This window comes from Hyla sarda, chromosome 2, assembly GCF_029499605.1.
Source record: "Hyla sarda isolate aHylSar1 chromosome 2, aHylSar1.hap1, whole genome shotgun sequence".
Classification (NCBI taxonomy): domain Eukaryota; kingdom Metazoa; phylum Chordata; class Amphibia; order Anura; family Hylidae; genus Hyla; species Hyla sarda.
The window spans coordinates 372326873-372353862 of record NC_079190.1 but is presented as its reverse complement, the minus strand read 5'-3'; the positions used below and the strand labels follow the sequence as shown (position 1 = coordinate 372353862).

General features: G+C 42.6%; 1 protein-coding gene across 5 annotated transcripts in view; it reads right to left on the bottom strand.

The window, feature by feature from the left end:
- Nucleotides 1–26990, bottom strand: part of AIPL1 (aryl hydrocarbon receptor interacting protein like 1) — a 158131-nt gene that overhangs the window by 6856 nt on the left and 124285 nt on the right. For all 5 annotated transcript variants that reach the window (XM_056558423.1, XM_056558426.1, XM_056558425.1 and 2 more), the window contains 3 exons: nucleotides 17647–17835; nucleotides 13093–13269; nucleotides 12271–12412 (listed from right to left, as the gene is read on the bottom strand). In XM_056558423.1, the coding sequence (XP_056414398.1) occupies nucleotides 12271–12412; nucleotides 13093–13269; nucleotides 17647–17835 (508 nt within the window). The remainder of the gene's footprint in view (nucleotides 1–12270; nucleotides 12413–13092; nucleotides 13270–17646; nucleotides 17836–26990) is intronic.

Sequence of the window (26990 nt, the reverse complement as noted above, 5' to 3'; positions counted from 1 at the left end):
ATTTGTACCTCTCCTGTAGGTTATAGAAGGTGATTCTGGAATATAGTCACATATCTGCATATCGGATCTTAAAATATCCCAAAATGCAGATATGATCTGTCTAACTTTTTCACCTTTTTCATCAAAGGTACCAATTATACGGAGTGGTTCTTGTTTAGTTTCTTGTTTTTCTAGGGGTAAGTAGTTCATTACGATTGCTTAAGAGGGCCCTAGAATTTGCTTTTTTCTATTAGGGTAACCTCTATTTTTCAATCTGACACGCAGTTCTCCTGCTTTCACTTTAAATTCTTCCAGTGTAGAATTTTTTAATCAAATTCTTTCAGTGTACAATTGTTCTTTGATAAAAGCATATTCTAGGGCTCTCTTAAGCAATCGTAATGAACTACTTACCTCTAAAAACAAGAAACAAAACAAGAACTACTCCGTATAATTGGTACCTTTAATGAAAAAGCTGAAGAAGTTAGACAGATCACATCTGCATTTTGGGATATTTTAAGATCCGATATGCAGATATGTGACTACATTCCAGAATAACTTTCTATAACCTACAGGAGAGGTACAAATCTTAAAGGTAAATCATCTTACTCACAGCTATGTTGCCCCTACCCCCCAAACAGAAACTTGGCTTACTATTAAAATCAAAGGCTGTGGTCAATGTGGTCATTGCACAATATGCACGTTTATAGTACCAAGTGTAGCCATGGGTAAAGAATATGAGAAAAGGCATTTTGCGAAATGTAACACTCTTGGAGTGGTGTATCTCCTCACATGTCCCTGTCCCAAAAAGGATGTGGGCAAAGCGTTCCGCCCCATACAGAAACTTATACAGGAACATGTGGGGGATATTGTGAATGCACGTAACACTCCTGTTGCGACACATTTCAAGAAGTTTCATAACAGTAGATGCACAGGCCGTAAGGTACAAATGATAGAGGTGGTTAAACCTCCACAGAGAGGCTGTAAATGGGATTACCTGCTTTTCCAACGAGAAGCAGAATGGACCTTCAGACTACAGACAGTGAGACCGATAGGATTGAATGATTTTATAATATTTGCATGTTTTTTACAACACACTTTAATATCTTGGGTGCTATGTAACATATCATGGTCATTTAAAACTAATATATTTTTTTAGGTCCTCTTGTCTCTTTAAATATTAGAACACGTATTCCCGATAGCTATTTTATATGTATCTATATTAGTTTAGAATACTAGTGATAGGTCAATCCTAGGTAATTAGGTTAATCCTAGCTAGTACCCAGCACTAATATGCAGGTGAGTGCCACCTCCTTTTTAACGCATGACATATAGAGATAGGAGCAAATTGCCCTTATTTGTTGCTGGTAGCAGTGAAACACAAACAGATTGTTACTTAGGAACAAGCCTTGAGAGAGAGCCTTGGTTATTATTGTCACCACCCTTACCTAACTTACCTGCAAGTATAGCTCAGCTGCAAACGATTAAGTAGACTCAGGAAAGTCCTTAGGTGTCAGTAGCTGATTGGCTAGACAGCGGGAATAGTGGGTGTTGCAGACATGTTTAAAGTAAGCCGGCTGTTTAAGCTCAGTACACGGCCACCATCAAAGTTGTGTCAATACTATGCCACAATGTGCTTTCCATGTTGGAATATCGCAAACAAAGAAATGCTGCTCTAACAGATTCCTTATGACTTTAGCAGCTAGAAACGCGTTGAATCTTTAAAGAGTTTATCTACTCATGGACCACAATGAGAACGAAGCAAGCCCGGGAATGAATGTTTTTCTTATCTGTCTGAGCAACTCTATGACATATTTACCTATGTTAAATACTACACACCGAGAAGTGGGACTGTTTATGCTTGTCTGCCTGACATCCCATAAGTGCTCTACATGTGGAGAATAATGCTAATAGCTGTCATCTATGCTATATGTTTGTCTATATAAGATCAGTTACACTACACGTCCATCTTAGAGGATATATACTGTACATAAGACATCATACAGACTGTGCCTTATTACAGTGACTATTACCATAGAGACACTCATTCTCCTACTGATGAGAATATGGGATATGTATAATATGTACAATGAGATAATAGCTATGGATGCAATTGCTAATATGCAGAGTGTGAAAATTGTTAAAACGCATAGTGTGCACTGACTCCTTCAGTATTACATGGTTCCTACTTGGATATTTGTGGCTATGTTATTAGCACGGAGTAAATAAGCTATACAAATACAAGCATTGCAATTGTTGTAGGAAGTAACCTCAAGGAGGACTATTGTGCTCAATAGGAACAAGTTTCTCTGCAGATGGCAATACTATGCTGAGAATTGTATACTGGATTTCATATGGAGCATACCTTAAGATAATTTGATATGTGGACTCCTATATCTACATACAGACATACTGCTGAATAGTATGCTAGATGTGAACATTTGCTGTATAATTGATGGCGGCTTGTTTGAATACTTTTCAATTTTTTTCTTTTTTCTACGTTTTTTTTATATGACTGAATAGAAGTCAAGTTTTAAAGAAGAAGATTTCCAAGACCTTGACACTGAGCCAGCTTACCAAGCTTCCCTGGCTCGTTCCTGTATGCTGTGCTATGCCCGCCCATAATATACATCTTCATTATTCTTCACTTTAATGTCCTAGATGGATGGGCATATCATGGCATATAGGACAGAGGCAGGGAAGCTCGGTACACCGTCTCTTGCCTCCATTACGTTCTAAACCTCAGTTGTATTATAGCAACAAGGCCCATATCTCCAAAATGCATAGAGCTATTTAAGTAAGGAAAAGCTCATTTTACTCATGTTCACCCGCACTATAACAGCCGGTCAGCTTCCCTTAAAACACCTATACAGGTTGCTTGCTCGCTACGTTCTACAGTATTGTCACATGAAAAGCTATAATAAAATATTTCAATCATATGATAGGTTCATATGATAGGTGGACTCACTTATGGGAAATACTATACATATATATATATATATATATATATATATATATATATGTAATCTGCTCCATTTAAAATGATATGTACAGTGGGGTTTTCACCCTTACAAACTACGTTGCTATGTTACTATGTTAATATCCTATATTTAGAATCCACCACGTCCTAATAAATGTATTTATTAGAGTTGAATTTAGAGTTTAGAGTTGAATAAACGTTAATTCCCCCTTAGCGTCAATTATTTTTCAACCTGAAGAAAGGGAGAATAAACTTTTGAGTAATGGAGAGAACCATTTGTTTCCATAAAAAGAGCTCCAGTACATCACATTAATTACACCCAGAGATTTACAGAGAGCTTCTCATAGGCTGTTATGTATACAGCATGATTTTATGGTGTGATATGCGAAATATTGCATCTGTAAATTGGGCAATTTTCTTTGAATTTGTGTCCTTCAAATCCTCTGGCTTTGAAGTAGTGTTAATCTCCCAGCTCAGAAGATAATCTTTGGTTGTAAGACGTTCACAGTTTTACAATTGCCAGTGGAACAAGAAGGCACAGAGAAGCTTTGTGAGAATGCTGCTTTATTTTGTATATAAAAAATAATGCTTGCTACAACAGCAGAGGAAAATATATGATGGTTATTAATGTACATTACGCAATGCTGTCCTTGCAAGGGGAACTTGAGAAAGCTATTAGGGAAAGACACTTGAAATAAAGGCTCTAGATAAAATGATATTTTAGCTTGTTTCCTCAGAAATTGCAATATATAAGGTCTATGTTTACTTGTTCATGCACCATCACTTTCTCCAATAGTCCTAGCGACTTCATAATATATATCTATTTATGTTTGAAAATGAAAAATCTGCTGCCCACATCATTTATTCTTAGAGCCAGGAAAACTGGGATCTCCCAAAGTCCATACTTTATATATCTGGATATACTATAGAGGTGTCTGATCAATAAGAAACTGAATTAAAAAAGTGGGATTATACTTTTTCTTTCTAGATTGAAGTTAGGAAGTTAGCCAACCAAATAGGGACATTGGTAAAAAATATATTTCCCACAGTAAGAATAGTGGGGGAAATTTATGAATGAATGGTGTAGGTAAACGATTTTTCACACCATTTTGTGTGTGGTGGTAATGTGTGAAAAATACGGGGCTAGTACACATTTTGTTAAATTACACTTCAGTACACCACTTTGTAGGACTCCCACTCTGCAACTATTTTTAAGACTTTTTATCCCGTTGCCCAAAAACTATGTAACTTTTTCAAAATGCTGTCCACAGCCTGTTCTTTAAGCCAGGTCTAGACTGATATGTGTTTGTGGTGTAAATGAGGGGAGCTCTTGAATATGATATTTTGGAAATATAAAAAATTGGCAAGTGTAAGAATTTGAGCACATGTGACCAGGCAAATTGTATTCTTTAAAACACTAGCAGGCTCAGCTATATATTGTCACGATTCGGCTTCCAGGTAGTGGATCCTCTGTGTCAGCGAGGGATTGGCGTGGACCGTGCTAGTGGACCGGTTCTAAGAGGCTACTGGTTTTCACCAGAGCCCGCCGCAAAGCGGGATGGTCTTGCTGCGGCAGTAGCAACCAGGTCGTATCCACTAGCAACGGCTCTACCTCGCTGACTGCTGAGAAGGCGTGGGACAGAAGGACTAGGCAGAGGCAAGGTCAGACGTAGCAGAAGGTCGGGGGCAGGCGGCAAGGTTCGTAGTCAGGATGGGTAGCAGAAGTTCAGGTACACAGGCTTTGGACACACTAAACGCTTTCACTGGCACAAGGCAACAAGATCCGGCAAGGGAGTGCATGGGAGGAGGTCAGATAAAGGCAGGGAGCAGATGGGAGCCAATTAAGCTAATTGGGCCAGGCACCAATCATTGGTGCGCTGGCCCTTTAAGTCGCAGAGAGCTGGCGCGCGCGCGCCCTAGAGAGCGGAGCCGCGCGCGCCAGCAGATGACAGCAGGGGACCGGGACGGGTAAGTGACCTGGGATGCGACTCGCGAGCGGGCGCGTCCCGCTGTGCGAATCGCATCCCCGACGGCCATGACAGTGCAGCGCTCCCGGTCAGCGGGACTGACCGGGGCGCTGCGGGGAGAGAGACGCCGTGAGCGCTCCGGGGAGGAGCGGGGACCCGGAGCGCTAGGCGTAACAGTACCCCCCCCCTTAGGTCTCCCCTTTTCTTTGACCGGCAACTGCCTCCCCTGGGATGAGGACACCGGGAAAAAATGGAGGGTTTCCTCAACGGCAGGCAGTACAGCAGGAGTGGGAATGGGGAGGGAGGGCAGAGGGCGAAGCCTGGCACGGGGCAGTGTGACACCAGGACGGGGGCCATGAGGAGGCACAGAGGTTTGCCTGACGGGACTGGGAGGGGGGGAGAGGCACTTCCTATGGCAGGCAGAGTCCCAGTTCTTTATCTCCCCGGTGGTCCAATCAAGGGTGGGGGAATGAAGCCGGAGCCATGGCAGACCGAGGAGGACCTCAGAGGTACAACTGGGGAGAATGAAGAACTCAATCCTTTCGTGGTGGGGTCCGATAGACATCAGGAGGGGTTCTGTGCGGTAACGCACGGTGCAGTCCAATCTGGCTCCGTTGACCGCGGAAATGTAGAGCGGTTTGGCGAGACGGGTCACCGGGATGCTGAATTTATTAACAAAGGACTCCACAATAAAATTCCCGGAGGCACCAGAGTCCAAGCAGGCCACGGCTGAGAGGGAGGAGTTGGCTGTAGGAGAAATCCGCACGGGCACCGTGAGACGTGGAGAAGAAGACTTAGAACCAAGAGATGCCACACCCACGTGAGCTGGGTGCGTGCGTGCGTTTCCCAGGCGTGGAGGACGTATAGGGCAATCCACCAAGAAATGCTCGGTACTGGCACAGTACAGACAGAGATTTTCTTCTCTACGGCGATTCCTCTCTTCCTGGGTCAGGCGAGACCGATCCACTTGCATGGCCTCCTCGGCGGGAGGCCCAGGCATAGACTGCAAAGGATGCTGTGGGAAAGGTGCCCAGAGATCTAAGTCTTTTTCCTGGCGGAGCTCTTGGTGTCGCTCAGAAAAACGCATGTCAATGCGGGTAGCTAGATGGATGAGTTCTTGGAGGTTGGCAGGAATCTCTCGTGCGGCCAGCACATCCTTGATGCGACTGGATAGGCCTTTTTTAAAGGTCGCGCAGAGAGCCTCATTATTCCAGGATAGTAATGCTGGATAAGATTATGATCATCTTTAGGTTTATTTACGGAAAAGATGTCTTTGAGGCCTTCTACAAAAAGGACTTGGCCAAGAGGCTCTTGGTGGGGAAAAGTGCTTCTGTGGATGCTGAAAAGTCTATGCTTTCCAAGCTCAAACATGAATGTGGAGCTGCTTTTACTAGCAAACTTGAGGGAATGTTTAAAGACATGGAGTTGTCTAAAGACATAATGGTTCACTTTAAACAGTATATGCAGAATCAGAATGTACCGGGTAACATGGAGTTAACTGTGAATATCTTAACAATGGGTTACTGGCCGGATCTACTGTCACGATTCGGCTTCCAGGTAGTGGATCCTCTGTGTCAGCGAGGGATTGGCGTGGACCGTGCTAGTGGACCGGTTCTAAGAGGCTACTGGTTTTCACCAGAGCCCGCCGCAAAGCGGGATGGTCTTGCTGCGGCAGTAGCAACCAGGTCGTATCCACTAGCAACGGCTCTACCTCGCTGACTGCTGAGAAGGCGTGGGACAGAAGGACTAGGCAGAGGCAAGGTCAGACGTAGCAGAAGGTCGGGGGCAGGCGGCAAGGTTCGTAGTCAGGATGGGTAGCAGAAGTTCAGGTACACAGGCTTTGGACACACTAAACGCTTTCACTGGCACAAGGCAACAAGATCCGGCAAGGGAGTGCATGGGAGGAGGTCAGATAAAGGCAGGGAGCAGATGGGAGCCAATTAAGCTAATTGGGCCAGGCACCAATCATTGGTGCGCTGGCCCTTTAAGTCGCAGAGAGCTGGCGCGCGCGCGCCCTAGAGAGCGGAGCCGCGCGCGCCAGCAGATGACAGCAGGGGACCGGGACGGGTAAGTGACCTGGGATGCGACTCGCGAGCGGGCGCGTCCCGCTGTGCGAATCGCATCCCCGACGGCCATGACAGTGCAGCGCTCCCGGTCAGCGGGACTGACCGGGGCGCTGCGGGGAGAGAGACGCCGTGAGCGCTCCGGGGAGGAGCGGGGACCCGGAGCGCTAGGCGTAACATATATGTATCCAAATAATAAGCGGGGGTGCTGCCCACTAATAATCAAAGCACAAACAACAAAGTACACCATGAAGCGCACACCCGAATAAATGTACAAAAAAATCTTTTATTAGAAAATACACAATACACTTACAATATGTCTAATCAGACAACAAACAACCCCCCATAAAAACATTTAAAAAGGCATAAACATGCCCTCCCACTGACTGACAGTGGGAGGGCATGTTTATGCCTTTTTAAATGTTTTTATGGGGGTTTGTTTGTTGTCTGATTAGACATATTGTAAGTGTATTGTGTATTTTCTAATAAAAGATTTGTTTGTACATTTATTAGGGTGTGCGCTTTATGGTGTACTGTTTTGTTCTTTGAAGGCAAATTGTATTGGCTAGATGACTGAATCAGATTGTCTGCAAAACAATTGGTCTTGTGTGATTTTCCGAGTACACAGTGGTTAGTAGCTAACAAAATTTGTCCAAGGAAGGACAAGCATTCAGCTACTGACAGTACCATTGGCACCCTGGACAAAATGTGGATTGAAAATTACCCTGCTTAGTCTGATCCCATAGAAGATCTACTATAGCACAAAATGCTAAACATTTCTGGCTATGATATAAAGGTGTCAGAAGACAAGGTGCTGATCTTTGTCACACACTAAAAACCACCTACAATTTGCACATCAGAACTGGACCATGGAGCAACAGAAGACTGTATTTTGGTCATGTTTTGTTTTATGCCATGTGGACAGCAGGGTGCATGTACATGGCTTAGAGAAGAGATGGCACCAAGACACAATATGGGAAGCTTTCCAGTGGGAGGCAGTGTGATTCTTTGGACAAATGTTCTTCTGAAAAATATATGATCTTGTTTTTTTATGTGGATGCTACGTTTACGTGTACCACCAAACTAAACACTGTTGCAGAGTAAAGCCAAATATGGTATTCCTTAAAGGGGTTAAAGCATTACAATAAAAACAACTTCTGACATGTCGATCAGACATATCAAAAGTTGTTGATTGAAGTCTATGCAGAGAAATGTTCCTATAGGTATGTGCTCCCTAGTGTTGCTCGCGAATATTCGCAATACAAATTTTATTTGCGAATATCGCATATTCGCGAATTCGCGAATATTCGCGAATATAGCACTATATATTCGTAATTACGAATATTCATTTTTTTTTTTTAAGTTATTTTTTTTTCACAGTTCACATAACAGTGATCATCCCTCTCTGCTTCCAGCTTGTGTAGTGTAAAGACGGCTCTAATACTACTGTGTGAGACTGGTGTGCGAATTTTCGCATATGCGAAAATTTGCATATGCTAATTTACGCATATGTGAATTTTTGCTTGTGCGGGTTTTTGTATATGCAAATTTCCGCATATGTTAATTTTCGCACACGCGAATATTTGCATATGCGAAAATAAAACGTGAATATTCGCGAATATGTGATGAATATTCGTCTATATATTCGCGAATATTCGCAAATTCGAATATGACCTATGCTGCTCAACACTAGTGCTCACCCACAGATTTCACCATAACTGTCAGTCAAAGGTGCCCTCATGGGTGACTCTTCAGAGGTTCCGCCATAGGGAAATAACATTTCTGTCTAGATCTGTTGGCAATTATGCAGACACCTATGGTTTGTTACAGGTGTCCCTCTTGGGGTCTTGCTGCAATGGACCCCCCATGTTGAGAAACTGGTGTCCCCATAGGTTTTAACCCATTAAGGATCGGGGGTTTTTCCGTTTTTGCATTTTCATTTTTTGCTCCTTGCCTTTAAAAAATCGTAACTCTTTCAATTTTGCACCTAAAAATCCATATGATGGCTTATTTTTTTGCGCCACCAATTCTACTTTGTTATGACATTAGTCATTTTGCCCAAAAATCTACGGTGAAACGGAAAAAAAAATCATTGTGAGACAAAATTGAAAAAAAAACGCTGTTTTGTAACTTTTGGGGGCTTCCGTTTCTACGAAGTACATTTTTCGGTAAAAATGACACCTTATCTTTATTCTGTAGGTCCATACGATTAAAATGATACCCTACTTATAAAGGTTTGATTTTGTCGGACTTCTGGAAAAAATCATAACTACATGCAGGAAAATTAAGATGTTTAAAATTGTCATCTTCTGACCCCTATAACTTTTTATTTTTCTGTGTATGGGGCGGTATGAGGGCTCATTTTTTGCGCCGTGATCTGAAGTTTTTAACGGTACCATTTTTGCATTGATAGGACTTATTGATCATTTTTAAATGATATCAAAAGGGACCAAAAATGCACTATTTTGGACTTTTGAATTTTTTTGCGCGCACGCCATTGACCGAGCGGTTTAATTAATGATATATTTTTATAATTCGGACATTTAAACACGCGGTGATACCATATATGTTTATTTTTATTTTTATTTACACTGTGTTTTTTTTTTTACTGGAAAAGGGGGGTGATTCAAACTTTTAATAGGGGAGGAGTTAAATGATCTTTATTCACTTTTTTTTCACTTTTTTTTTTGCAGTGTTATAGGTCCCATAGGGACTTATAACACTGCACACACTGATCTTCATCATTGATCACTGGTTTCTCATAAGAAACCAGTGATCAACGATTCTGCCGCATGCCTGGATCTCAGGCACCGAGCAGTCATTCGGCGATCGGACAGTGAGGAGGCAGGTAGAGGCCCTCCTGCTGTCCTGTCAGCTGTTCGGGATGCCGCGATTAGCCGCGGCTATCCCGAACAGCCCGACTGAGCTAGCCGGCAACTTTCACTTTCACTTTTAGCCATGCGGCTCAGCTCTGAGCGTGCGGCTAAAGGGTTAATAGTGCGCGGCGCCGCGATCGGTGCGGCGCGCTATTAGAGGCGGGTCCCGGCTTCACTTTGACGCCGGGCCCGCCGTGATATGATGCGGGGTTACTGTGTAACCCCGCGTTATATCAGGAGAGCAGGACCAAGGACGTACCGGTACGCCCTTGGTCCTTAAGGGGTTAAGCCACAGTTTACATGTTGTCAGCTCCAGTTCATCGCTCACACAGACTGCTATCACACACACTCTTCTTTGCCCCATGTACTGCTCCTGCTGCCTTCCTCTCTGACACAGACTGATCTCTATGTCCCCCTTTTTCTCACATACTCCTCCCCATTGTTCTGGTCTCCATCTGGTATTTGTCTCACATACCACTCCACATGGGTTCCCCTTTTTCACACAGACTTTATTCTATGCCACTCCTTTTTCATATATTGCCCCACCCCCATGGTCCCCTACATCTCTGATAAACACACTGTCTTTCTTGCATACTGCTCACTATGCTTCTCCTTTATCCCACACCTTGTTCCCCATGGTTGCTCCCTTTCTGATGTACACCTATTGCTTATTGCTCTGCATGGTTCACTTTTCCTCACACATACTGGTCATCATGGTTTCTCCTTTCTCACTATTCCCTATGCTCCTCATCTGTCAAATACATATCTTGTTCCTTGTTCTTGTTCCCAGGCCCCTTGTTACTTTATACCATAGTGTTTGCTCACAGCAGACATTGTAATAACATGCCTAGGGTCCCTCTCAGCATGCCTAGGAGTGGGGCCTGGAGCTGGAACTCCAATATCAATTGAGCTCTGCCACTGACGGTTAAAAGACACCGATCTCACCAACAAACCAACTTTGACATAGAGCAACAGAAAACGGGGCTTTGCATGAGAGGTCAAGGAACCCTGCAGATTAGATCCAATGTCACTAGCTTGTTCCCCTACGTCAGATTTTATTAGGGTATAGAAGATCAAACTGCCCAGGGAAAGAGAATAAATTAATCTTCATGTAAAGGAAACTGTATTAAGCCTGAGTAACTTAGAAGGACACATGGATATAGGAGAAGGAAGATACACACAACACATATGCTCTTATAAAGACTCAGAAAGGATAAATGAAAGCAATAAATGGGTCCTGGATTATGGCCTGAAGCCATGCCAAGTGGAAATACACACAGTGCCACCCTGTGACCTTTAAAAGGAAATTAAAGAGAAAGTGCTGAGAGATCTCCTCTCATCTGCAGTCATTTTACAGCCCACTTGTCTCTATAATCTATCTTTACACTGGCTGTATTCCAAGAACAGAGACAAATAGCAGACAGCATCGATGGCAAGCACACTGTTTTCCAGCACATGTTATTTTCTTCTGTTTCATATGGTACAAATAAATAATAATGTTTAAAGAAATCAATGTTTTCTCTGTCTTTTATTAAATGTTTACAATGTGGTAGGTATCTTTTTTTGCTGAGAGATTAGTTTACATAAAGTTACAGTACTTTATTCTCTACCCATTGTGCTTGTATGTTCGTAGACTGTATTATACAAGCTTTATTTTCCTTGGCCACAGTTTCCATTAAATCCCTTAAAGGGGTACACCATCCCTAGACATCTTATCCCCTATCCAAAGGATAGGGGATAAGATGTCTGATTGCTGGGGACCCCTGCCATCTCCCTGCTGCACTCAGCATTCAGTATACGTCACATCCGCAGTCCACTTGTGACTTCATGGCCACGCCACCTCAATGCAAGTCTATGGGAGGAGGTGTGACGGCCATCACACCCCCTCTCATAGACTTGCATGGAGGGGGCATGGCCATGATGTCATAAACGGGGCGTGACCGTGACATCACAAGCCCAGCGGCGGGACCCCGCGATCAGACACCTTATCCCCTAACCTTTGGATAGGGGTTAAGCTGTCTAGGGGCAGAGTACCCCTTTAATGGTGCAGCTATTTTGGGTGTTTAAAGGAATAGGTCATCAGTATTTGCTGCTAGGAGCTGCAGATAGTGTTATATAGCTGTTAGGGTATTAAAGCAAACTGTACCTTTCCTGGAGCTGATGGCTGTTGCCAGACATCTTCTTGGCCTGTGCAATTGCACTGCACTATGCTATTGTTCAAAAATACCATAGAGAGTGAAAGGAATGACATGTGTCACAAGGGACCACTGTTCTGCTTATTGGTGGAGGTTCCTGAGGTCTGACCCCCTTACAAATTTCACAAATAATGCAAATATATATTTTATCCTTCTAAAATGATTTGTGCAGATAGAAAATGAAGATCTTTAAGTTCATACAAATCTCAATACCTGGGTGGTGTTGGATGAGGTCAGATGTGTGTTCCAAAATTTCATAATACTCCTCCATGCGAAGCAGGCACTGGCAGTAATTCAGAATCAAGGTGTTGATCATCTTTTCCAGCTTCATCCAAGGCACCTCCCAGGGCTTTTCCTGAAAGCAGAAACCGGTATATCAGGGGCACTGTCATGATTATAAATCACACCTTGTCAGAGCTATGGCTGCTCAACTATAAATTTGATCTTCTTGCCATCTAGCGATAACTTGAATAGTGTTTTATAAGATTCTGTGACCTATTGAGGCCTTTTAAGAACAGAAGAGGTAAATCAATATCAATGCGACTACTTGGCAGCATACCGGCTTCTGTCTATCCTATAAAAAAAAAAAAAAATGTATGCAGTATATAATAATCTGAAACTCTGCAGAATTAAATCCTAATTTATTTGGGACATCACAAATTATATTTTGTAAATCTCTGGTTCAGTAGTAAGAGTTAGCAAGGCATACATACTTGGGAGCTGTCTTTGTTTTAACATCAAAATGAAATATACAAAATGAAATATCCTCCTTCAACCTTCGTTTCTATCCAAGAAAGGAGGAAATAGATGTCATGACCTATTTGCAAGTCTCCTTTTCCTTATTTCCTAATTTCTAATTATGCCCCTTTATTTTTGCACCGTTCTTCTACTGGGTCCATAACAACTGCAGATGGGACTATTATAGCATGCATGTACATCCAACAATGTACACACAAAAACTTATACCCCAGGTCCATAAGACCAAGGGTAGAAAAAAACTAACTATATAAATCATTTTTTATCTGGGGACATTACCTTGGTCTGTAAATTTTTTAGGCAAATGAGAGCTTCTCTATACTTGTTGGTTGCATCCTCATAGCGTCCCAACTTGAACAGCCTGTTCCCTTCTCCATGCAGGATTGGTACAGCTTTTAGTTTTTCATCATTGTTAAGTGCCCAGGTCTCCCTTTTATACATACTGGGAGATTCCACCTGTGATTTAAAAGTGGTGAGATTAGCCAAGCATGCAGAAAGAAGGGGTATTATTCATCATGAAACAAATACGTTGTGTCACATTGGGCAGGGGTAGAGTGAAGCCCTAATATTGCCCACATCCTCTTTCCCTGCCTACTTTTGTACCTGTCCCAAACAACGGGTCCACAACCACGAGGACAGTCCCTTCCTATGTCCAGGGACAGTAAAAGGATGAATTACAATACAGTAATTCGGGAAGTCCGGGAACAGCTGGAGGCCCACAAACTAACAGAGATGCACTACAACAAACACACAGTCAAATCATAGTCAGTCTAGCCAAAGTCAGTAACAAGAGATAGCTAAGTAATAATGCAAATGCCAGAAGAGAAGTCAAGAACCAAGCCAAAAGATCAGAGAACCAAAAATAGACAATAGAGATGTAAGGAGTGCTAGCTTCAGTCAACAGGTAACTTTAACAAGCAAAGCATTGACAGTGTAGGTAAAAGGAGAATCCTGATTGGTAAAAGAAACCAGATTACAGATAGGCTGGGAAGAAACCCCAACCACACCCAAGCAGTTCAGGGCGTTGTTCCAGTAACCAACATAAACAACAGCAATGTAGAATTAACCCTACATGTGGGGGTAGAACCAATTGTTACATGTTGTTGGACATTTTTTTTGCCCTCTTACAAATTACTAATTAGTTAAAAGGGTTACTCCCCTGGCCAGCGTTCGGAAGTAAATGTTCTTGTGGGTCAGCCAAGCCCCTCGTGATGTCACGCCCCCTCATAGGCTTACATTGAGGAGACGTGGTCGTGATGTCACAAGGGGCGTGGTTGACCCCCGCAGAGCGAAAACAGTGTTCGGAACATTTACTTCCAAATGCTGGCCAGTGAAGTAACCCTTTAACCCCTTAAGGGCAGACCCATTTTTTACCGTAATGACCAGGCTCTTTTTTATTTTTTTTTATTTGACATGTGTCTCTTTAAATGGTAATAACTTTAGAATGCTTTTTCTGAGCAGAGCAATTCTGATAGTGATTTTTCATGACATATTGTACTTTATATAAGTGGTGCATTTTGTTGACACATGCAGCATTGTTTGTGAAAAACTCCAAAATATTGTGAAAAACTGGAAAAATTCTGGCTTTTTTTAAGCTAAATTTTATGTTGTACACTGTGCGGTAAAAGTGATGTTATATTTATTCTGTGGGTCAGTACGATTATGGCGATACCCATTTTATGTCGCTTACTATGTTCTTTTTCCTTTTCTGAGCAAAATTCTTTTTCTGCCTTTCATTTTCCAACAGCCGTAACTTTTTTATTTTTTGTCTGACACCATTTAGTATGGGCTTATTTTTTGCGGGATGAGCTGAACTTTTTATTGTTATCATTTGTGCAACACGTGCTAACTTTTCATCTTTTTATTCCGCTATCTGTACCATAATTGGCAAATTTTGCATTTTTTTTTTTTACGGCATTCATCGTACAGAAGAATTTATACAATATTTTTATAGTACACGTCATTACGAATGTAGCAAAAACTATTATGTATATGATTTTTGTTTTTTCTGATCTTTTTTGGTGATGATATATTTATTGGAAATAATATACATAATTTACTGGGTAGCATTAGGGTTTCACCTGTGAGGCCGGCTATAAATGAACCAACCAGGGTGGGGCTTGTAGCCAGCCCCCCCCCCCCCCCCCATTATATGTGTGCTTAGCCCATATTGGAGGTAACTGGGGAGCAGTCTGCAAGTCGGACCTAAGGCTGCTGTAATTTGGTTCCTGGCTTTTTTTTATCCAGCCAGGTAGGTTAGTACCACTTGAGAAACCTTGGCGTGGTGTGCAGGCTCAGGTATGTCTTTCACATTAAGATAAACTGGCTAATGTCTCAATTTTAAATCAGTTTTGAGGGTTAGCTAATGTCATTGTTTACATTTACCACAGGAGTGAAACCATATTGTGGTCCACAAGTGCAGGTCCTTCACTCCAGCGTAGGTGCACAACTGCACTTGGGGTTGAGCACCTCCTATCACCTTAGACCACGTTAATGTAATTGGAATAATATATATATATATATATATATATTTTTTTTTATTTTTTTTTTATTTTTTTTTTACACGTCAAACTTTTATTTAATAACTTTTTATTTAATCTTTTACACTTTTTACAGGTTATACTATGCTGCAATACATTTTTACTACAGCACAGTATGACTTGATCAGCTGCACACAGTACAGCCTGTGGCTGGATCTCACACACTTCCATAGCAGGCAGACAGGAGGTCATGATCTGACCTCCTGCTGCCATAGCAACCAACGACGACCTGCGATTGCACCGCGGCACCGCCGTTGATGAACATGGGGAGCGTGTGGTGTGCCAAGTTGTGGCACTTGAGCAGCTTGGCCCTGCCTACTTGATATTTGGCTAAGAAATTTACAAGTTTGGCAACTACCATCAGCTCTTTGAGAGGTACTGTTTCTTTTCATGCCCTAAAAGTTATTAAACAGTGTCTACAGCTCTCAGTAGCAAATATTCCCATTAAGATATTAATCAAAGGTACAATCAGATGGCTAACTGGTACTACAAAAAAAAGTGTAGTTTGAGCCAATCAGCCATGGCCTACTCTTATTACTCCATGTACAACCTTTACTAGCATTGCACTCATGAAAACTTTAACAGTGAATTACTAAAGCAAAGTAAGTCTAGAGATTCTGCTACCTTAGTACAGAAAACCTAGACACTAAGCAATGTAATAAAAAGTAAAATCATCATTCCCAGTGTGAACCTGGTAGTACAGCTCAACTGAACTGAAATGGATGAGGCTGAGTTGATGCTGAGTAACAGTCTCGACTAGATAATAATAATTAATAATAATAATATTTTATTTATATAGCGCCTACAGATTCCGCAGACTAGAGAAGAGTCATGTTGAGTACTGGAGTTAATGAATAAGTGTTCTCTCTTTTTTTTTTTTTTTTTTTTTAGTTCTGACCCATCAATGACAGTAAATCCTGATGATTCCCATCATTGTTAGAGATTGGAAGATGAGAAGAAGGGTATTTTCTTTGAAACAGCACTTCACTTGTCTATGGTCTGCATTTACAAAAACAGGGAGAAACAGTCCCCCTTTAAATCCTGGAAAACTTGTTTAATACATAGAAAATTTCACATTTATTATATATATTTGCATCTATATATATATATAAATCTATATATATATATATAAAAAGTGCGCTAAGAGCCTCCATTTTGTTGACCAAGTGTGCTGCTGCCATTTTCTTTTTTTACATGTTTTGTACTTGCCACAGCAGCGTGCACCCGTGTATTGGGTTTAGGTGCTGGCTACATTTTCAGTTTTTTTTCTTTGCTGTGCAAATTTGGGGGGAGTGGCTCCCTCTGTAGCCGTGCATCCCCTCCCCTATTTTCACAGGAGGTGGTTTGGATCGTTAGTGGATCCAACATGTCACCCAGCCTGAGGTAGGTGAGTGTTTAGGGACCCATCCGATAAGAGGCCACCTCCGCGTGGTGGATGGGGGACACGTTTTGATCAAAAAGTGCGCTAAGAGCCTCCATTTTGTTGACCAAGTGTGCTGCTGCCATTTTCTTTTTTTACATGTTTTGTACTTGCCACAGCAGCGTGCACCCGTGTATTGGGTTTAGGTGCTGGCTACATTTTCAGTTTTTTTTCTTTGCTGTGCAAATTTGGGGGGAGTGGCTCCCTCTGTAGCCGTGCATCCCCTCCCCTATTTTCACAGGAGGTGGTTTGGATCGTTAGTGGATCCAACATGTCACCCAGCCTGAGGTAGGTGAGTGTTTAGGGACCCATCCGATAAGAGGCCACCTCCGCGTGGTGGATGGGGGACACGTTTTGATCAAAAAGTGCGCTAAGAGCCTCCATTTTGTTGACCAAGTGTGCTGCTGCCATTTTCTTTTTTTACATGTTTTGTACTTGCCACAGCAGCGTGCACCCGTGTATTGGGTTTAGGTGCTGGCTACATTTTCAGTTTTTTTTCTTTGCTGTGCAAATTTGGGGGGAGTGGCTCCCTCTGTAGCCGTGCATCCCCTCCCCTATTTTCACAGGAGGTGGTTTGGATCGTTAGTGGATCCAACATGTCACCCAGCCTGAGGTAGGTGAGTGTTTAGTGACCCATCCGATAAGAGGCCACCTCCGCGTGGTTGATGGGGGACACGTTTTGATCAAAAAGTGTGCTAAGAGCCTCCATTTTGTTGACCAAGTGTGCTGCTGCCATTTTCTTTTTATATATATATATATATATATATATATATATTCATATACTAATTTCATATGTGTATCTATCTATCTATCTATCTATCTATCTATATATATATATATATATATATATATATATATCATTACTTCATTTACCTTCAAAAGTTCAATAACAAATATTAGAGGCTGCGGCTCTTTCTGCAGCTCATCCAGGTCTTCATAACCCAATGTATGGTAAGCAAACATATTTGCCAGCCCACAGGTATGCATATGCCAGTCTGTTGGGTCCTTTCCTTCTGCAATCCGCCGCAAGCTCTTAGCAACAAGCGGGTACAAGCCAGTGTGCTGTCAGAGATAGACATACAGAGGGAATTTAATCACATGAAAATACAAAAGTCATTTATTGTTAATGCAAGACATACAGCCGCTCTGCTCATTAGGCAAGCACTATAAACCCTTTTTACTGAAAAAAAATCCAGCATGGAGATAGAGCTGAGTTGATTAGTTGAAATAAATATATTAACAAACATACACTTCTCATTTCATACCTAGTGAAGGGTAATGTATTAGATCGATACCAGTTATAGTAAACATATTTAAAGCGTACCCGTGAGATCCAACAAAAAACATTTTTTTAAATATATAACTCAGTACCTAATCCTGACCATGTACATCTAATTTTTATGTGTCTAGCACCTTTATTTATTTTTATTACACTTTAAATTTAGCTCACTAGTCTGAATTCCTCTCAAAGGGAGGGGGTGTGGCCTCACTGTGCAGTTCTCCGCCCCCTCCCTCAGTATGCTGTCTGCTCACATCTCCCCTAGCATTAGCAAAACTACAACTCCCAGCTTGTCCTCACTGACAGGAGCGGAACACAAGCTGACAGTGGGAGGACTTTTCATCCAGCTATGAGCCCTGCGCTCACAGCTGTCAATCAAGGAAGTGTGTCCATGACATAGGTGATGATGCATGGACATGGAAGAATTAGTATGTGTCCAAGCAGGCAGGGGGGGCAGTTGTTTGACTGGCTTTTTCAGTATGAAATAATGAAAATTTTCTAATGAAAGCAATTGCAAAACCTATTGGTTATACATGCTTTACAACATATCAAAAGTTTTTGTATCTGACAGTGCCCATTTAAATAGGATTTCTATTTTCTGTTATCAGTTTTTAAAAATCCAGTAGCTATTGAACATTTCAAGAATTGCAAAAGACACATTGATCTCGCTATAACAAAAATGATGTTTATTCCTTATAGTATTTTACTGATTTTATTTTAACAAGACTGGTATTGATAATGTTTTTTTTTTCTTTTATGTAGCTCCATTTAGAAAATCTTGCTGCCTTTACATATTTAATACAAGTTCATGCTCTCAAAGCAATACATTGAATTAAGCAAGATGCAGATATCTACATCATTAAATGTCAGCGTGTCTCTGTAGGGAGAGATATTGCATGCTCACAGTGTTAGACAGCATCATTAAACCTCCCGTTAAAGTCACAGGCAGATCATTTCACTGATTATAGTAGAAATAATTAGAAGGGGCTGTCTATATACAAACTTCAGTTACTGATACTTTCAGGATCCGGACTGGTATGTGGAGAGGACATGGGTGATTGATCCTCTGTGTCAGTGAGGAAATGGCGTGGGCCGTACCAGAGGAACGGAATCTAAGGGGTTACCGGTTTTCACCAGAGCCCGCCGCAAAGCGGGATGGACTTGCAGCTGCAGGTAACCCCCAGGTCGTTCCACCCGATAGTGACTCAACCTCACTGACAGCTGAGACAGGCGCGGTATACAAGGGCAAGGTAAGAGCAAGGTCGGACATAGCAGAAGGTCTGGGCAGGCAGCAATGGTTCGTAGTCAGGGGTAACGGCAAAGGTCTGGATACACAGGCAATGGAACACACAGAAACGCTTTCTCAGGGCACAAGGCAACAAGATCCGGCAGGGACGGGAAGGTGAAGTGGGTTTTTATGGAGTGGAAGTGCTTAGGAACTAGTTGGGCCAGGCACCAATTAATGGTACACTGGCCCTTTAAATCTGAGACCCGGCGCGCGGGACTGAACAGAAGGACGGGGACGGTAAGAGACACGGGATGCGACCTGCGGGCGGGCGTCGCATCCCTGCCAAGGGACATAGAGCAGCGCTCAGACTCGCAGACCGAAGCGCTGCAAGCAGAGGAGTAACGCCGCGAGCGCTCCGGAGGGGAAGCGGGGCCCGGAGCACTCGGCTTTACAGATACATAACAAAAGAGAAATGATCATCAATCCTATATGCATCAAGTATTGTAAGTATTGTGAAACATACGCCATATTTTCTAAAATATGAAGAATAAAAAAACCGACAAGAGTGCAATCTATGTGCTGTTAGTCCGATATGTAAGGAGTTACCATTAGCAACAATATGGTTGTGCTAACCTGATGGTGTTATGTTAAGAGCACAACACCTTTTGGAGCTTGAATACCCAATCTCTGGGTGAGTAGCCGGGGTGCTGCCTGAATCAAACCCGTCCGTGGAATCCCTCTGGACGGTCTGGAGTAGCTTCTGAGAAGCTAACTTACTGCCGCATCACTCCAAACAGAAAAAAAAAAACTTGGCATGTGGAAACTGTCTGCTGCCCAGAGAGATGAAGCTGTGCAGCTTGTAGTCTGGCCAGAGTGGATATGGGAGACAAGTGTCTCAGGGCACTTTTCTTGTCAATGTTACTTGTCAGGGAACTCGGATCGCCGGCAATCTGCCAGGTTAATGACATCAGATGCAAAGAGTTCTGTTTTTCATAGGATTCTGTGAACAGCCTAACTATAGGACCCAACAGGTAGGTTACGTTACAAGTGTAATAAAACTATGTAAAAGAATAATAAGATTCAAAGTGAATGTCATCATATGACAAACATAACTGAAAGGCAGCATGGTCAGAGCCAAAAAAATAAGAAAAATAGGCTTAAAAATATATAAAGTTGACAAAACAATGAAGAACTAAACATAATAAGCATATTATATATTTTTTATCTTTAGACATAGCAAACAGCGATGTTTAGCTCTTCATTGTTTTCTCAAACATAAAAATGTTTTGCCTATTTTTCTTAATTTTTTTGCTCTTACCATGCTGCCTATCAGTTATGTTTCCATACACGCTAGCAGCAAACTACTAATAGAATGATTCTCATATGATGACATTCACTTTGAATCTTATTATTCTTTTACATAGTTTTATTACACTTGAAACATAACCTACCTGTTAGGTCCTATAGTTAGGCTGTTCACAGAATCCTATGAAAAACAGAACTCTCTGCATCTGATGTCATTTCACTGGCAGATTGCCAGCGATCCAAATTCCCTGACAAGTAACATTGGCAAAAGAAGTGCCCGAAGTCGCTTGTCTCCCATATCCACTCTGGCCAGACTACAAGCTGCACAGCTTCTCCTCTCACAGCAGCAGACAGTTTCCACATTAACCCTTGTAGCGATGCAGCAGTAAGTTAGGAATGTGAAATCCCTCCTGCAGCACTTCCCAGGGTGACTTAACTATCATTACATTGTGAACAGTTATTCCATTTGTGTTTTATTTATATGTAATATAAATAGTAGGAATTATGTGATATTGTCTAGATATATATCTCCTATTTTATGTTTGTTACATATAAACTGGTAAATTTTCACGGGTTTCTTCTGTATAAATATGACACTCTGAACACTGTACCAATCAGAGGACCTGACAAAGAGGGGGTCCCAACCTTTGAAGCGCATATTCCACAGCGCTTTTATTAAAGGGGTACTCCCGTGGAAAGCTTTTTTTTTTTTTTAAATCAACTGGTGACAGAAAATTTAACAGATTTGTGAATTACTTTTATTAAAAAATCTTAATCCTTCCAGTACTTATTAGCTGCTGCATCCTACATAGGAAATTATTTTCTTTTTGGAACACAGAGTTCTCTGCTGACATCACGAGCACAGTGCTCTCTGCTGACATCTCTGACCATTTTAAGAACTTTCCAGAGTAGGAGAAAATCCCCATAGAAAACTTGTCCTGCTCTGGACAGTTCCTAAAATGGACAGAGATGTCAGCAGAGAGCACTGTGCTCGTAATGTCAGCAGAGAGCACTGTGTTCCAAAAAGAAAATAATTTGCTCTGTAGTATTCAGCTGCTAATGAGTACTGGAAGGATTAAGATTGTTTTAATAGAAGAAATTTACAAATCTGTTTAACTTTCTGGCACCAGTTGATGAAAAAAAAAAAAAGCAAAGGGTAAAGTATCCAGCTCACCAATCTGTCGCGTGTGCACGGATGCGTGGGGACTGCACGTATGCAACAACCAAGCACGAGGAATATCCAGCACCAGGACCACGGAATAAGAACGCTGCTATTTATTAGATTATCATAGACAGGAACATGTAACACAGCATTAACGAACCAAGGAGATATGGGTTTTGGCGGGCGTAGCCGCCTTAGTCGTACTAGCAGTATGACTGAGGCAGTTACGCCTGCCGAAACGCGTCACTCCTTGGTTCATGCATGCTGTGTTACATGTTCCTGTCCATGATAATCTAATAAATAGCAACATTCTTATTCTGTGGGTGTGGTGCTGGATATTCCTCGTGCTTGGTTGTTACTTTTATTTATTATTTCCATTGTTCGATTCCGTTTTTGACATATCCCCACAAGAGAGCGCCAAGAGGATCATAATATTCTCCTGCTTTTGCAGCTTCTCACAAGATACACCGTATATTCACCCACTTACAATTTTATTATTGGTAGAGTTTCATATGGTATAAATCTATGCCAAATATCAGTCTTCAAATAACACAACAGCCCCTGAATGTAGTGCTAGGGAACTTAGCTTACTGCCACATTACAGACAATATTTTGCATTCATTTCCAAATTGCTGCCAAAATTCTACATAGGAACACTTTTCTAGCAACCCTACTTTAAAGACCAATGCATATTTTATTGTATTTGCTCCATCATGTGAACAGTGACAGCTTTATTATATGGTGCAATATCCAATAATGTCAAAGCTTTATAGTAAAAACTATGCACACAATATTAGTACAACGCTTCCATGACGTACGCACACCCAAAAAAACTGAGCTATTTACCACCAGATATCAGGGATTAGGCTAAATCATAGAATAGGGCCCAAAAAAAAAATGTGGCTTCCACCAATCATTAGTTATAGCCAGATGAAGCGCTTCACTCCCCAGCTTGATGCACTGTCCGACTGATTACAGTTGACAGGCTCCATTATAGTCTATGGAGCTCTTCTTCTGCAATGAATGCCGAGTCGGGGAAGGGGTTTTAGTCCTGAGACTCTGACTGATCTTAACTTTTGGAATAAATGCCTCAGTCTAATGAGTTGTCTGCACTAGGTTGTCTATGCTTCATTCAGTCTGTCAGCAGATATCCACAGTGCACAAACAATGGCATTGTGAAGTTTTCTCTGCTCCTTAGCCACATACACAGTGGGAGATAAGACACCTGTGACATTGACGTTATATGTATGAACGTACCAGGTGTGATGACGCGCTCTTGCAGACAGGTGCAGTTGCAGTATAGAGGCACGGAAACAGGACTTTTCAAATCAAAGTTCAGTGTTTTATTCACACTTGGCAAACAATCTTAAATGCAGAACAAAGGAAAAAGTAACAAAAGTCCCCCTGCATTCCTTAGGTGTTTTGTTCACACCAGAGTTCATGCCATGCGGCATCAAGCAAGTCTTTTCCAAGTCTCCAAGTAGTCTTTTCATCATCTTTCACACTCTCAAGGAAGATCTCCACACTCAGCTCTCTCTAGCAGTGTCAGCTGCAACATGCAAAATCCCCCTCAGCTGGTGAGGCAGCCTAGCTTTAAGGCCAACAACAGGTGGCCTGGATTATGGGGAATGGCCCCCCACCCAACACTTGACCATTCCCAGTACGAGCCGTCCCGGATTGGCTTTCAAGCCATACTACAGCAACAGTGTCAGCCTGCATCGCAGTACAGACACTGTACAATTATCGGCTCTTACTTCACCAAGGCCAGGAGCCTTGGTGACACATACCAACCATCAACCACAATGTCCTTCACCCTCTCACACAGGATACACAGGATAAGTCCTTTAAAAACTTTAAATTAACTTTTAACAGTTTTTTAATGAGTTTCCGGACTACTTTCTACATCAGACTCTCAACTCTTTCTACATCAAAGCTGTATGTCACTAGAAAGAAAATTTGCATGTCACTCTATACATGTTTTTCTTATTTTGAGTAGTGTTACCAAGTGTATTTGTTTTGTATCCTGTTGTTCTTGTAAACTAGTCTTTGTACTTTATGCATGAATGACCAAATTAGAAATAAACAAATACATTTTATGTTACCAAGTAACAGACTGTCCAATATAACAAACCATAACATCTTTATCTTTGTGCAAAGGCACACCTAGTGCCCCTTGCACCCTGATGAGGTGCTGTATCCCTCTACAGTAGGCATATAGTTCCCTCATAGGTAGGTATGTCCCACAGACATTAAAGGGGTATTCCAGGAATTTTTTTTATTTGATTATGCTACAGGGGCTGTAAAGTTAGTGTAATTCACAATATAGTGTCTGTACCTGTGTGTGACGGTTTTCTCACAATTCTTCTGTGATTTTAAACCCACTATTTATTTTTAACAGCATACATGACTGTTGTCTCAGATTTTTCCCAGCTTGCAATGCGGCCGAGACCTAACTCACTAGTCAGCTGATGACAGGGAGCCTGTCTGCTTCAATGGGTGGAATTATCGCTTGGTGGGAGAGAGATCATTCTGCAACTAATGCAACAGCTGTAGGCACCCTGATTGAAAACCACAGGTCTTTTGATGGATGCAGCTCCTTTATGTTTCAATGGTTGGGATGGCTGATGTGTGGGAGGGAGGAAAATGGAATTGTAGGATTTGTAGTCAAAAAAAGAAAAGTCAAACAGGAAATGCAAGTTCACAAAAAGCTAGCCACAGTGTTATGGCAATCTCACTGTCAGGATCTGGACTTTATGCGGGGAGGTCACGGTAGGTGGATCCCCTGTGCCAGAGAGGCGATGGCGCGGGCCGTACCAGGGGAACGGAATCTAAGAGGTTACTGGTTTTCACCAGAGCCCGCCGCAAAGCGGGATGGACTTGCTGCGGCAGGTAACCCCCAGGTCTTTCCACCCAGTAGCGACTCCACCTCTCTGACAGCTGAGACAGGCGCGGGAACACAAGGAAAAGGCAAAGGCAAGGTCGGACGTAGCAGAAGGTCAGGGCAGGTGGCAACGGTTCATAGTCAGGGGCAACAGCAAGGGTCTGGATACACAGGCAATGGGCTCACAAATAATGCTTTCACTGGCACAAGCCAACAAGATCCGGCGAGGACAGGAAGGGGAAGTGGATTTATATGTGTTTTGGGAGTAATTACATTGATTGGGCCAGGCACCAATTAGTGGTGCACTGGCCCCTTAAATTTTTGAGAGCAGGGACAGACCTGAAGGAGGGCGGGACAGGTGAGAAGATCGGGATGTGACCCGCGGGCGGGCATGTCCCGCCAGGCGGATCGCATCCCCGCCGGGGACACTAAAGCAGTGCTCCCGGTCAGCGGGTCTGACCGGGGCGCTGCACACAGAAGAACGCCGCGAGCGCTCCGGGAGGGACAGGGACCCGGAGCGCTCAGCGTTACAGTATCCCCCCTTTGGTCTCCCCCTCCTTTTGGAGCCCAGGAATCTGCGAGCTCTTTGTCGAGAATGTTGGTCTCAGGTTCCCAGGATCTCTCTTCTGGACCACAATTCTCCTAATCAATTAAAAAAAATCTTTTACCTCGGACGACCTTGGAAGCGAGGATCTCCTTGACAGAGAAGACATCAGAGGAGCCAGAAACAGGAGCGGGAACAGTGACCTTGGGAGAATAACGGTTAAGTATGAGAGGTTTAAAAAGAGAAACATGGAAAGAGTTGGGAATACGAAGAGAAGAGGGAAGATGAAGTTGGTAGGAGCCAGAATTGATTTGTTTTTTTTATTTTGAAAGGTCCAAGAAAACGAGGACCTAGCTTGTGGCTAGGCACACGGAAACGAATGTACCTAGCTGAGAGCCACACCTTATCCCCCTTATCTGCGAGATGAGGCCAGCAAAAGAGAATTACGAGTCTCATTCCAGATGGAGGAAAAATCTTGAGTCAATACATCCACAGCAGGAACTCCAGAGGAAGAGGGGATAGGGAGGGGGGGAATCGGGTGACAGCCGTACACCACAAAAAATGGGGACTTGGAAGACGACTCGGAATCTTTAAAATTGTATGAAAATTCGGCCCAGGGCAAAAGGTCCATCCAGTCATCTTGACTGGAGGAGACAAAATGACGCAAGTAGTCACCGAGTATTTGATTTACTCTTTCCACTTGACTGTTGGATTGAGGGTGGTAAGCGGAGGAAAAATTTTATTTGATTTTTAATTGACTACATAGTGCTCTCTGAAATTTGGGAACAAATTGCATGCCTCTATCAGAGACGATGTGCGTGGGAAGCCCGTGGAGGCAAAAAATATGAAGAAAAAATTGTTTCGCCAATTGAGGAGCAGTAGGCAGACCTGGCAGAGGGACAAAATGAGCCATTTTAGAAAAACGATCAACGACCACCCAAATGACTGTATTGCCGTGTGACGATGGAAGGTCAGTAATGAAATCCATAGCTATATGGGACCATGGATGTTCAGGCACAGGCAGAGGAAGAAGAAGGCCTGCAGGTTTCTGGCGTGGGGTTTTGTCACGGGCACAAACAGTACAAGCCCGAACGAAATCAGTCACATCCTTCTCTAGGGAAGGCTACCAATAGTGTCTGGAAATTAACTGCACAGACTTCTTGACACCAGCATGTCTGGCCAAATGAGAGGAGTGACCCCATTTAAGGATCTTGAGCCGAAGGCGTGGAGGTACAAAAGTCTTTCCAGGAGGAATTTGCACAAGGGTGGTAGGAGCAGAGGAGATAAGGCACTCAGGAGGAATAATGTGCTGAGGAAGAGCTTCAGACTCGAAGACATCGGTGGCATGTGATAGAGCATCAGCCCTGACATTTTTGTCGGCAGGACGAAAATGTATTTCAAAATTGAAGCGGCCAAAAAACAACGACCATCTAGCTTGGCGTGGATTTAATCGCTGTGCAGATTGAAGATACAACAAGTTTTATGGTCCGTATAGATGATGATGGGGTGAACGGATCCTTCCAAGAGATGTCTCCTCTTCTCAAGTGCCAACTTGATGGCCAAGAGTTCACGGTCGCCAATCGAGTAATTTTTCTCTGCAGGAGAAAAGGTTTTGGAGAAAAAAATGCAGGTGAGGGTTTTTCCCGTTGCGTTTTTTTAATTAAAATTGCACCAGCTCTGACAGATGAGGCATCAACTTCGAGGATAAAGGGCTTCAATGGATCAGGCCTGGACAGTACTGGAGCAGAGGCAAAGGCAGCTTTGAGGTGGTTAAAGGATTCCTCCGCCTGCGGTGGCCAAGATTTTGGATTAGCATTT